Source organism: Meles meles, chromosome 20 (genome assembly GCF_922984935.1).
Source record: "Meles meles chromosome 20, mMelMel3.1 paternal haplotype, whole genome shotgun sequence".
In the NCBI taxonomy this organism is placed as follows: domain Eukaryota; kingdom Metazoa; phylum Chordata; class Mammalia; order Carnivora; family Mustelidae; genus Meles; species Meles meles.
In genome coordinates, this window is record NC_060085.1 from 30012894 (window position 1) to 30025235 (window position 12342).

The window sequence follows — 12342 nt, forward strand, 5'->3', positions numbered from 1 at the left end:
ACCCGGCCGGAGCCGTCCCCAGCCCCCAAACTGCCTCAGCCGAGCCCGCAGTATCGCGGGCCGAGCGCGGGGAGAACCCGGCTTTGAGCCCCCTGTGAAGCGAGAGCCGAACACGGCTGCTTTAAGAGCGCGGTGGGCGCGCTCTCGCGGCCCGCAGCCCCGGCTGCGCGCCCCCGCGCCCGCCGCGCGCCCCTGCTCGCGCGCCGCCTCGCGCGCCGCCGCGCGCCCCCTGCTCGCTCGCTCGCCGGCTTTAAAGTCTCTGCCAGGATCCATGCTCACATGTTACTTCCTGTATGGAGGCATGGCCAGTTTCCAGACCCGCGCTCCTCGTTCCTCCCCAGCCTGCGCTGGAGCCACAACTTTCAGGAGCATGGACTGAAGGCGCCCTCGCCCCAGCGCCCCTGTGAGATCCTTTGTGTTTTCCTGCGTTTCCTCCGGCCGTTTCTATTTTGGGGGGGTTCTTCGCTCCCCCCGCCTCTCCCCTCCCCTTCCCCGCTCGCAAACATGCCTCCTTCCTTCCCCGGGCCCTGGAAGGAGCTGCCTGCCTGAAGCCCGGAGACGCCGCGCCGCGCTCAGCCCCGCCGCCGCCCGCCGGCTCTCGGGCTGCGCTGCGCCGCCGACTCAAGTTGGGGATCTTCGGCTGCTCGCCGCTGCCGCCTGCGGTCCCTGCCTGCCCCGGGCCCCGGGCATCGTCGCCGCCCGCCGATTACTCGCCCTGCTCGCTCGGCTTGCTCTTTTTTTGAACGGAAAGCAGCCCATCTCCGCCGAGGATCGTCCCCAGCGTGGCTCCGCGTCCCCGGTCACTTTTTTGAGATTTTTCCGGGGGGCGCTCGGCGGCTTCCCGGATTCCAGGGGGACTCGGGCCGCCGAGCGCGGGGGGCCCGTAGAGCGAGCGAACAGGGGAAGAGCCAGGGATTAGCGGAGGCTCACACGGAGACAAGAACTTATTCAACAAGTTTACCCCCCTGCCTTCCTCTTTTCGATGTGCGTTTTCGGACATGCGGAGGTTACTGGAACCGTGTTGGTGGATTTTGTTCCTGAAAATCACCAGTTCCGTGCTCCATTATGTCGTGTGCTTTCCCGGTGAGTGCCGGCCGCTGAGGGGACCCGGCCCTGGCCGGCGCGCGCGGGGGATGCGGAGTTGTCGCCGCGGCACGGAGCTCGGGCGCCCGTCCCGGGGACCCCAGAGAGGGTGAAGGGGGGCCGGGCACACGGGGAGGAGAGAGGGATACGCTCCGCTGGTTCTGGCGGCGTTTAGGGAAGCTGATGGTTGGTGATGGTGGAAGCAGGAGCTGGTGGGGAAAATGGGACAGGGGCCGTAAGGGGTCTGCTCTCGCTCAGGTTTGGGGGGATCTGGGGGAGCCCGAGTAAGAAGAAAAGCTCGCTTTGCAGATCCGTTACCGTTCGAGAGAGCTAGAGCTCTGGGGCCGTTGAGGAGACTGGGGCCAGGGGAGGATGCCTCTATGGGTTTGGGGGGCCCAGGGTGCGCCCCACACCCGCGAGAGAATTGAAGGAGCTCGGAAGGAGAGGGACTTGCTTTGCAGCTTCCCGACCCTTTGGACGGTGTTAGGAGGATGGAAGCTGGAGGCTAATCGTGGAGGATTGGGAATGTTGAGAGCAGCCTGCGTTCTTGTGTCCGGGGAGAGGGGCGACCCCAGCTCGGGGCTGGGACGTGGGCTGCCCTTCAGTGCTGGAGCGAGCCAGCCTTCACCGGCGCCGGGGCCCGGGAGCGGTGGGAGGGCTGGGAACAGGCGGTTTAGGGAGACCGTGGCTTCCCCAGCCCTGGCCCGCGGCCCCTTTACCCTGCAACTCTGCTCCGCGGTGTTGCTCCAGTAGGGTCGCGGGGGGGCGGCGGGGGTGGTCGGCTGCTGGGTTGCTGTTCGCGCCGGGGCGAATTTTTTCCTGTCTCGCGCGCCCTCCCTACCTTCATCTTTGCCTCTTTGCAGGCTGTTCGCGGCTGGCAGACCTAGACCCGCTCCTTTCTGGCCGGGTTAAGACGGGAACAGTATTGGCCATTGGTGACGATAATAAATCACCGCACGTAGCGGTGTGCGGCTCTGCGACCCTCCACTTCCAGCCCTCCACTGGCCGACCCTCTTTCCTCTCCCCTCCCGCAGGGCAGAGGCCAGCCGCCTCCCTCGCCTCTCATGCAGGCGTCTCTACCCCCCCCCCCCCCCGCTACAGCTGCACCCCAGAGCTCCTTTGAGTCTGTCCGGCCCCCTCGTCGGGGGTGGAGGCCACGTCCTCTGCCCTAGCCGGGGAACGGGTGGGAAGAAGGGGGGCGATTTGCTTTTTAATTTTTTAAAATCTCGTTGTTCTAAGGATAGAGACACCCCCGCCCCCGTTTTTTCTGCCCTTTCATCCATTAGCTCTTGGTTACCTAGAGGTGGGGTTATTTGAACGAAGGGAAAAAGGAACGTGCCCCGATGTTTCTGGTCTCTCTGGTCACAGCCGCTTGTCCCCGAGCGGCCTGAGCGCAAGGTTTTGGTGCAGCGGGTCCTCCAGCTACATCGTGCGCCCTGCAACAGGGCGCGGGCACTCGCTGCCCTCGGGGACCTGCTTGGGGAGTGGCAGCGAGTGTCCCTTTTGCAGGCACAGGGGTGGCCTCGAGGAGCAGAGAGGCAAAGCAGTCTTTTTTCTACGGCACCCCCTTTACTCTCTGCGCATCCTCCTGCCCCCAGAACCGCAGGGAGCTCCTGCCACTGCCCAGAAACCCAGCTCGGATGGCTAGCGAGGACGTGTGCCCACCCTAACCCCGAGGCCTGCGGTTTGCCTACTAGGGTCCTGCCTCCACGGGGCTGGGAGCGGTGTGGACATTTCCCCTCAAGAAATGCCCTCTCTCCCTTAAAAGACTGTTGCTCAGTATTTGTGTTCTCCAGCTGCTCCTTCTGGACTTTCTTTGCCGTGAGCTTGCCGGCTGAGTAGGCTCAGGTGCACAGTGGGGTCGAGCTTTGTAAGGGTCATGCTTTTTAATGGGGGCAGTGGGAGGCAGCAGGAGAGCAGCCTTGCGAAACAAGAGGAATTTCTAATTTCACGTCTGGCGTTCTCCTTAGCTCGGGTATGCAGCCAGTGGGTTGGCCGTGGTTTTCTTTTTCCTGATGTCTCAGGAAGCTTGAAATCCAAAATGGGACCTCCAGTGATGCCGCCTTCGTGGGTCTTGGACAGTTTTCATCTTCCACATTTTCTTTTCGTGCCCACGCTGCGAGGTAAATAGCACATTCCCTCGCCTTGGAGCCTGAGGGTGTCGGAAAGGGAAGGGGCAATGGTGTGAGGCGCGGGGAAGAGGGGCTGTGGTTTGGAAAAGTGCCTCTGGAGAGGGTGCAGCGAGCAGCCTTTCGAACCAGGCAAAGTTAAAATGTCAGAGCCGTGGGAGAGGGAGGCTTTCCGTTTTTCAAGGGTGCCGCGACGCCGCTGGACCTCAGGGGGCGCCCCTGAGCCACCGGTGGGGCTCTTACCACCTCCACTGGCCCGGCTCTGCCTTCTGGGTGCGGTGGGGCCGCGGTGGGAGCGGGGGTGGGGCGCACGCGGCCAGGTTCCGAGGCTCCGGGGCTGCGGTTGCGCCCTGGAGCGAGGAGGCGGCCTGCGCTGGGTGCTGCTGCTTCTGGCCCGTTCGGAACCCGGTGGGGGCCCGCGTTCGCTTTGGGACCCCCCCCCCCCACTTGCCCTCCGTAACCTTGGAAGCTTTTATCTGGTTGGCACGACGGGCAAGGATGCCTGTGGTGTTGGATTAGGATCCTCCTTGTGAGGCCTTATCCCAAATCCCTTATTATTTTATTTCCTCTCAGAATGACTAACTTTCCAGTTAGATTTGTTCTCCGTTCATGTTCAGGATACAGGGTAGCTGTAATTTGGAAGGGTTTTGGAAACAGCCCTGCCATGGATCTTTCCCCAGCTGGTCAGAAACAGTGGCTTTTAGTCTCCCAACAACAGTACAGGATATGGCAGGTGTGGGACCAGCATCTCGGTTAGTGTTTAAAGTGGTATTTCCACTTTTCAGAGCAGAAGTGCTATCAAACATATTTTAGTGCATAGTACATTCTTTTTCTACATCTTTTAAAAAATACTGTTATAGAAAGATTTATGAAAATAGGAAAATATAATGGATCCCTACCCAGTTACCCCAATTATGAACTCAGTCTTTTCTGTACCCACCACCCTTCCTAACACCTCATTATTTTAAAGCAAATCTTATGCATACTTCACTTAAGCATTTGGCATATATATGTATCTAATCATTGAGAGTCTAAGTGCCTTCAACAGGATACAAAATATCCTACTTGAGAGGGTTAACATTTTATGATTTTACATTTGTAAGCTATTCAGCAGAAACGGGAAAAATTTTTTTCTATTGATTTCTTCTCTCTTTCCGCCCTCAGAGTGAAACCGTTCTCTTTGATTCTGATATGTTTGTACCATAATTACATTACATTTAGGAGGCTGACGTTGGAAACACTTCAGATGGATAAGCTCCGCTGTGTACTTTGGATGTGTCAGAAGCGGAGGATCCGTGATTGATGTCTGGTGAATCTCTCTCTCCGCTGTCTCTTGGCGCATTTGCATGTACATGCTTATTCCTGATGGACATCCTTTATGGCCTCCTTAGAAAAATGTGGAAGTAATGTTTGAAAGCCAGCAGCAGTCTTAGTCTTTAGGGATGGAGTGAGAAATCATGCATGTCCCCCCACTCCCTAACCCCAACTCGAGATATCCTGTTCCAACATGAAGAATCTTTGTTTGTCCGGTCTTGCAACTCGGGCCCTCTGACACAGTTGTGGAATAAATATAGTCTTTCATGTTTCTGTGTAAACAGCGTCCCTCTTACGGAGTTGATGGAGTTAGAACTGCAATACCAAATGGGCATATAGAGCTCTTTAGAAATGGGAAGTTGCTGTTGCTGAAGGGAGAAAGGTTAAGGAAAGGTTGCCTGAAAGGAGAAAAAGAAGTCTCCGAAAGTGAGGCTTCTCCCCATAATTAAGGACTTGTTTTCACCAAGTAAAAGGTTATATTGTTTTCGTGAGGCAGTGCAGGGACAGCAAAACAAAACCAAACCCCTTTTACGTTCATTTTTGTGTTCTGAAAAACTCCCAAGTTAATATAGTATAATCAGTTACATACTGATGCACCTGTTGGAGTGGACTTTCTTGCCATTCGTGTAAGATCATTATAAATGCCCCATAGCCGTTGTTACTGAGGACCCCTTTCCTACCACCGTACTCCCTTCCTTGGAAACTTCTTAACCAAAAGGAGAGTCTGGACACTTAACATTAACTTAACCTAGGTCAAGAAAGCAAGTGTTGCTAATGCTTTGTTGCTTTACCTCCTTCCTTTTATGGTGAAATATATATATATATATATATATTTTTTTTTTTTCTTTTAAAAGATTTTATTTATTTGACAGACAGAGATTACAAGTAGGCAAAGAGGCAGGTGGCGGGTGGGGAGGGGGAAGCAGGCTCCCTGCTGAGCAGAGAGCCCGATTCGGGACTCCATCCCTGGACGCCAGGATCATGACCTGAGCTGAAGGCAGAGGCTTTACCCCACTGAGCCACCCAGGTGCCCCTATATTTTTTTAATCTGAATTTCCGTTCAACATTTTAGTTGCGTAGGACGCAGGACAATGCAGTGGTATTTCTAAGCAGGTAAAGATTTTAAGATGGGTGTGCATTCTTAATTGCAAGATTAAGAAAAATGATGATTGACATTTTCATCCTGGGGGACATCTTCCATGAAATCACCTTTCATAAAGCACAACTGAAGTTATCTGAAGTTGTCTCAGAAATTCTAGATGCTCTACCCACTTCCCTCCCCAATAAGCCCTTGATGTGCTCTGGTACAGGTTGACAACACTCAGGCAGTAAGTGGTAATCACTGAAACTACATTTTTGGCTGTATGTGGAGAATGAAAGGCCTGTGTATCTAATAATATGAAGGAGGCCAAGGAAGTGTGCCCAGCTCCCACCAGAGCTTATTGTAGGCAAAGCTAGTAAGTACTATGGAGGGTTTCGTGGAAAGAAATAATCACTCGAGAAGAGCCTGCCCCAGCAGGCAGTGGGAGTTGCTTGTGGAGTTTGTCCCTGAATGGCGTTGCTTGGGCACCCATTAATTAGGGCCTCACTAAATATTTGCAAACGATTAAAAGATCAGGTACTACTTTGGGTTCTCTGCCTGAGGAATGGGAGTGACCGCCTTCCGTGTAAAGAACTAAACGCAGGACCATGGCAATGTTGTGTGCACTTAAAAGATCAGAGGCACATTTGTAAGGTAAACGGTTATCTGTGTCTTTGTTTTGACTCTTTTGGGGGCCTGGGAGGGCAAGGTTGTGTTTACAAGGAATCCTAACCAAACACAAACAAACAAAAAAACCAAAAAAACCCCCCAACAACACCACTCCAAAAAGGACACGTGTTTTAAAAGCCCTGTTTACCTCTTCCTGCTTTTTCTTACAATTCCTGTCTCCAAGACCACCGAATTGTTAATGTCTCTTTTAAAAAAAAAGCAAATCTGGAACTAATGTAGGTGAATTTCATTTTGAGGAAAGTCTGATAATTGAAATTTACAATAGATACATTTGTGGCTTGCTCCCACTCTGAAGGGGTTGGGGAGGTTTATAAGAGATAGCTGTGTAAGATTGCCTGAAGTAGCTAGAGGGCTCCCTGTGCCATTGTCTGCTTCTGTAAGGACACCTGGGATTGGAGGGGCCCTTTTACCTGGTATCGTTTCTAGCAGAATCTCTGGTGTTTGACAAAAAAAATAGATAACCTATGTGAGATGGTTTGCCAGGACTCTGCGGGTTCAAAGATTTTATGAGTATAGTGCTTGATGGGCTTCTTTGCAAAAACAGTGTCAGAAGTGCTTTTAGGACTCCGTGGAGGAATGACAGCTGACCAGGCTGGAGATGTGCCTGGCTTCATTTTTCGAAGGCCCTCTAGCTGAATTGGGTGGTGGTCCTGCTGTAGGGGGGGTGGGAGGCAGCTTTCACATTGAGGGAGAACTTTGGTTCTCCTGAGGGTCCGTGTACTGGTGTATCAGCATATAGCAGGGAGAAGTCTTGTAGGAGCCTAGAACTTAACATTTTCTGTTTCTGTTTTTAAATCAGGTGGCTATGGAGAGTTGTACTGAGTATATTGAAGTATGTAAGAATGTGGTCTTGCAGCCAGCTCGCCTTTTCCATCACTAGCTGTGCTGCCTTAGACAAGTTACTTAACCTCTCTGTGCCTGTCTTTTTTCTCTCTTTCTCTGAGAAATGGCACAGCAATAGGACCCTGACTCCTGAGGTCTTTGTGCGGCTTGAGCGAGAATGCGTGCTAAAGGACTGAGAACTTTGCATGGTAAACAGTAAGTGCTCAGTATATTAGTCATTTTTATTTTATGTGTACTAAAGAGATTGAAAGAGAAGTGTATGGGAAGAGGAGACTAGAACCGAAAAGGACAACCGAATGTAAAAACAAAAACATTTAAAAAGTATTTACATAAACTTGACCAATGGGTTTTCGAACCAGCTTAGCTTTTTTTAGGACAAGGAGTTAGACTAGCAAGAGGATATCCCATATAAAAACAGTGAAATGGTTAGATTTTGAGGTTTACAAAAGTGAGAAAGCCTCAATGAAGTCTGAGAGACCTTCTCACTCACATTCCAAAGGAGGGTCGCCACGTCCCCAACTTTAAATGGGAAAAATGTTTTCCACAGGTTTGAAAGGTGCCACGTGGATCTCCAGGAGCCATGCGTGGTGCTATCCATTGTAGAAAGAGCTGCTTGGTCCTGCACCCTGGGATGCCGATTCTTCTCAGGCCTTCCGGACTGCGTTGTAACCCAGGAGGGTGGGTCTGCCTGTTACTGTCATTTCTGGCTTTTAATTTCGTGCTGCTGATGGGAAGCAAACTGTACCACTTGGGTATTATTTTGTACTTGTATGGCCCTTGGACACAGCCACATCCCTGTCTCCAGCTCTCCGTGGCTTCAGACCTGCAGAGAGCATGCAGGAGAGAGCCCCACGCCGCGCCTCGCTTCTGCCCTCAAATCAATTTTTTGCAAACTGAAATCAGCATGATGGTTTCCTGGCCAGACAACAAAATGCGATTTTCAACCACTCGACTTAGCTATTTTGGGGCTGTGGCAAAGTGACACAGTTGGCTGCTAAAATCTAGCAACTAAAAAAGAAGAAATGAAAGCATAGTTCATGGAATATGTAACACTTCCATGTAAGAAAATAGGACGACTGGTCTTATTTTTGGGTCTATGATAGTATTTTTCTAACCAGGAGAGCAAAACAGGTTTGTCGATTGATACTGCATTGGGCGTACTTTTGAGGAATTTACACTGGTTGCATGAATCCAAGAGGTAGTTGAATTCTCACCCCACTGCAGCCTTGTAAACTCCACAGTACACTTCAATCAGATAAATGCATCAATTTGGAATAGTTTGGATAGAGGATGCAGCCATAAACAATTTACCAAATACGAAAGCATAGGCCAGACTAGTGAGGAAATGTCATTCGACTTTTCCAAGAGTGAAGTTAGTCACGCAGTGTCAAAAGGATTTATTTACAAAGCAATTGTTATTTATAAATGATATCTCTTCTTCTTCTTTTTTTTAAAAATCACTTTTCCTGAAGTGTTTCCATTCTGTGTGTGTGGAGGCTGAGAGCTAGCCGTGCTCTTCTTGGCTGTGGCACCGGGTAATTGGGCCGCCTTGGGTGAATTACACAACAACTTGTGGAAAGGGGGTTGAGTGGTGTTGGTGGTCCGGGAGGCTGACATATATATACCTCTTCTTCACGAACCGCTCTAGGACCCTAGAGGCCCAGGTTGAAATTCTTTGTTCTATTACAGCAGTGTTACCTTGGGCAAATGGGCCTTAGTGTTTTAACCTACAAAATGGGAACAGTGGTTGTACTAGCTCACCTCACCAAGTGCTTGCCGTTATCTAGGCACTGTGCCCAAGCATTTTTAAGATTTTATTTATTTCTTTATTTGAGAGGGTGAGGGAGAGAGCACGAGCATGGGGATAGGCGGAGGGAGAAGCAGACTCCCCGCTGAGGGAGCCTGATGTGGGACTAGATCCCAGAACCCTGGAATCTTGACCTGAGCTGAAGGCAGACACTTAACGGATCGAGCAGTCCAGGCGTCTGTGTGCCTAAGCTTTTTATGTACGTTTGATCTACCTGGAAGTAGAAACTGAATATCTCTGCTTGGAGGATAGAGCTGAGCGAAGCTGTCGCTGGTCCAAGGTGTCACCCTGTAGTAAGTGGGGGGTGGGTAGTATAAATGTCACTAATCATCTTTCAGGGTAATTTTGAATTTCAGACCGGTTGCTGATTGTTTGAAAACTGTTTTTCCAAATTATGTGGGAAGGCCAATGAAGAGCCAGACCCAGGTTGCTGTATTTTGCCCTCTTCCTTTTCTCATATAAGCGAGGACCATCCACACTGCAGTGAAGGTGTCTTCCTGGATTTGCCACACATAAGTAAGGAAATGATGCAATTAGTATCGGACTTTATTTGGTTTCATTGAAGAGATGACCTTTCAGCAAATTACTTTAGCTTCTCAATAAGGTGATAATAGCTGTGGACAGAGTGAGTTTGTTGGTGGTAGGTTGTTTTTTTTTTTTTTTTTTTTTAAGATTTTATTTATTTATTTGACAGACAGGGATCTCAAGTAGGCAGAGAGGCAGGCAGAGAGAGAGGAGGAAGCAGGCTCCCTGCTGAGCAGAGAGCCCGATGTGGGTCCCGATCCCAGGACCCTGGGATTATGACCTGAGCCGAAGGCAGAGGATTTAACCCACAGAGCCACCCAGGCGCCCCAGTTTTTTTTTTTTTTTTTTTTTTTTTGATTGCTCTTCGAGTGATCCAGTGTAGTCTGTCATTTGAGATCTTCTGTTCGGGGCATCGAAGAGGGTGATGTTCTGACATGGTGGTATTATTATTCTCCGATATATCATTTAAGTGTGGGCCGCGGGCCCTGGAGCTCAGCTAACCTGGCTGTGTCCTTTTTTGACTGCCGGAAAAGATCTGAGGGACTTGTACCTGGGGGCAGGAGATGGTTTGGTTTGGGTTCTGGATTTTTCCTCTACCGTTTAGAACCAGCCTCGGGAACCAGCCAGGCCAGCTGTGGGATCTAGGCAACATCCTCTGTTTCTTTGTTTTTTTTTTCCCCCACATCCTTAACTAAATGGCTTTGGAGATTCATCTGGAATTTTAGGGATTGTCGATGCCGGGCTGCACAGTTTGGGAGGTTGAGGCTTTTCCACAATATGCGAGTCCGGTGCTCACTGCATATTACGTGGTGGTGTCTGAGGTGTACTCGTTAACTTTCCTCTGAGAGCTTGCTTCCTAAGGCTCTGTCCATGAACCCTTTGATTATGTTGCTGACCTTGCGACAGACTATCCCGAGGGAGCAGCAAACAAGGTGGTGAGTGGATCTTGGTTAATGGAATGCCTGTAAGCTATTTTTTGTTTTTAAACATTAAATCTTATTTCTCCAGGAGTCCAGGTTAAAAAAAAAAAAAATGGAGGCTTGTTCATGCCATTCAAGTTATGTATGGCCTTTAAAATGAATGTGATTTGTGATTGGGGTGAGGGGTAGGATTCTTTGTCTAAAAAGAGAATGGAAAGCTAGTTCTGGATCTTGCTCTGGAAAAGAGAAATGGAGACAGGACAGTCATTTGGGTTATCTGGAGTTCTGCAGGGGGCATCTGGCCATACTGGTTTGGCCATAGTGTGTTGAAAATTTAAAAAATGAAATAGAAAATTGGGGCATTTTGCATTCCTGCCTTCAACAAGTGTGTCCTGAAAACTTAACAGTGTGCCAGGCACTGTTCTGGGCACTGGGGGGGTGGGGACAGTGGTGACTACAACTCCTTTCCTCATGGTGGCTTCCCATAGAAGTCTGGGTTACTCCTGAAGAATGGGAAGGTACTGCAACCTAGGGCCTGTGTCCTTTCTTGACAACAACAGTAAGCTTGCATTCAGTAGTGGCTGCCCCCTGAGATGGGACGCTCACCTGGCCCGTAGAGATTATTTACAATACTCGGCTGGTCCCTGGAGGTGTTTGTCATGTACATGTAGGAGATCTCTAAGTCTCTGCTCGAGGGAAAGATTTTTTTTTTTTTTGCTGCTTGTTTGAGGTTTTGTATTCTCTGGATTGGTTGTGTGTAAATGTGGATGGGTTGTGTATGTAGTACTGCAAGGAAGACCATCCCTGGTGATGGAGTGACTTCGTTCCTATCAGTCTGGCCCATGAAAGCTGGAGCTCAGCTCTGCTGGTTGTGCCTTTTTATTTTTGCTCTATAAATGGCCTGCTACTTGGGTATTTTACAGTAACATGGTGACTTCTGTTGCTGATCGAAATTGCTTTTGGCTTATTCAACTTGAAAAAAAAAGTCGTTTTGAAAAATGTATCATTTGATTTAAGAACTAACTCTCTTGGTCACTTTCTTGTTACCCAGCTGTACTGGAAGAGGATGATGGGGGTGGAAGGTAGAGGTGGTAAAAGAGGGTAGTGGCCAATATAGAAGGATCTGAGTCCGTTAATAGTGCAGTCAGTTTAGTGAGTTCCTTGTCAAATATCTTATTTTTTTCACATAACACCCCTGGGCCATAATTTCTTTTGCACATGATACCCATGCATGGATTAATATATGATAGAAATAGCCCATCTGCATTTTTTACAACCGCAACATATGAGAACCTGAACTTTGAATGAAGTAGAGTGGCCAGCTTTTGGTGTAGACAGATGGAGGATTTGATTCCTTTGCCCTCCTTCTAGCACATTTCCTTAAGTGGCCATTCTTTTTTTTTTTTTAATTTTTAAAAAAGATTTTATTTATTTATTTGACAGACAGAGATCACAAGTAGGCAGAGAGGCAGGCAGAGAGAGAGGAAGGGAAGCAGGCTCCCTGCTGAACAGAGATCCTGATTCGTGGCTCAATCCCAGGACCCTGGGATCATGACCTGAGCCGAAGGCAGAGGCTTTAACCCACTGAGCCACCCAGGCGCCCCTTAAGTGGCCATTCTAAATACATGGTATATTCACATGTATTCCCCATGTGGATTCAGAGCCTCAGTAGACTGTTCTGTCTTTGAGACCAGGATGTCATTCCTCCTTCCATCTGCTCTGCCTTCAGTATCTAGATGGTGGTAGTCATATTTGAGAACTGATAGAACGAATGCTCCCTAAAACACTTCAGAGCACGTTTTACAAGACGTTGATATCTGTGTGGTTTCCAGAAATCTCACGTTGGTAGATGGCATTCTCATTAGACACAGGCTATCTCTTTCTTAAGAGAATTCAGAGTGTATATACTGTCACGGTGTTTGAAGTCCCATCTTTTAAAGAGAGAGAAGC

At 49.5% G+C, this 12342-nt stretch overlaps 1 protein-coding gene across 4 annotated transcripts in view; it reads left to right on the forward strand.

Annotated features, from left to right (window-relative positions):
- Positions 1-281: 281 nt before the first annotated feature.
- The window catches only part of PTPRG (protein tyrosine phosphatase receptor type G), a 696945-nt gene continuing 684884 nt past the window's right edge, over positions 282-12342 (forward strand). For all 4 annotated transcript variants that reach the window (XM_045990633.1, XM_045990636.1, XM_045990635.1 and 1 more), the window contains exon 1: positions 282-1083. In XM_045990633.1, coding sequence (XP_045846589.1) covers positions 999-1083 — 85 coding nt within the window. In that variant the 5' untranslated portion in view covers positions 282-998. The remainder of the gene's footprint in view (positions 1084-12342) is intronic.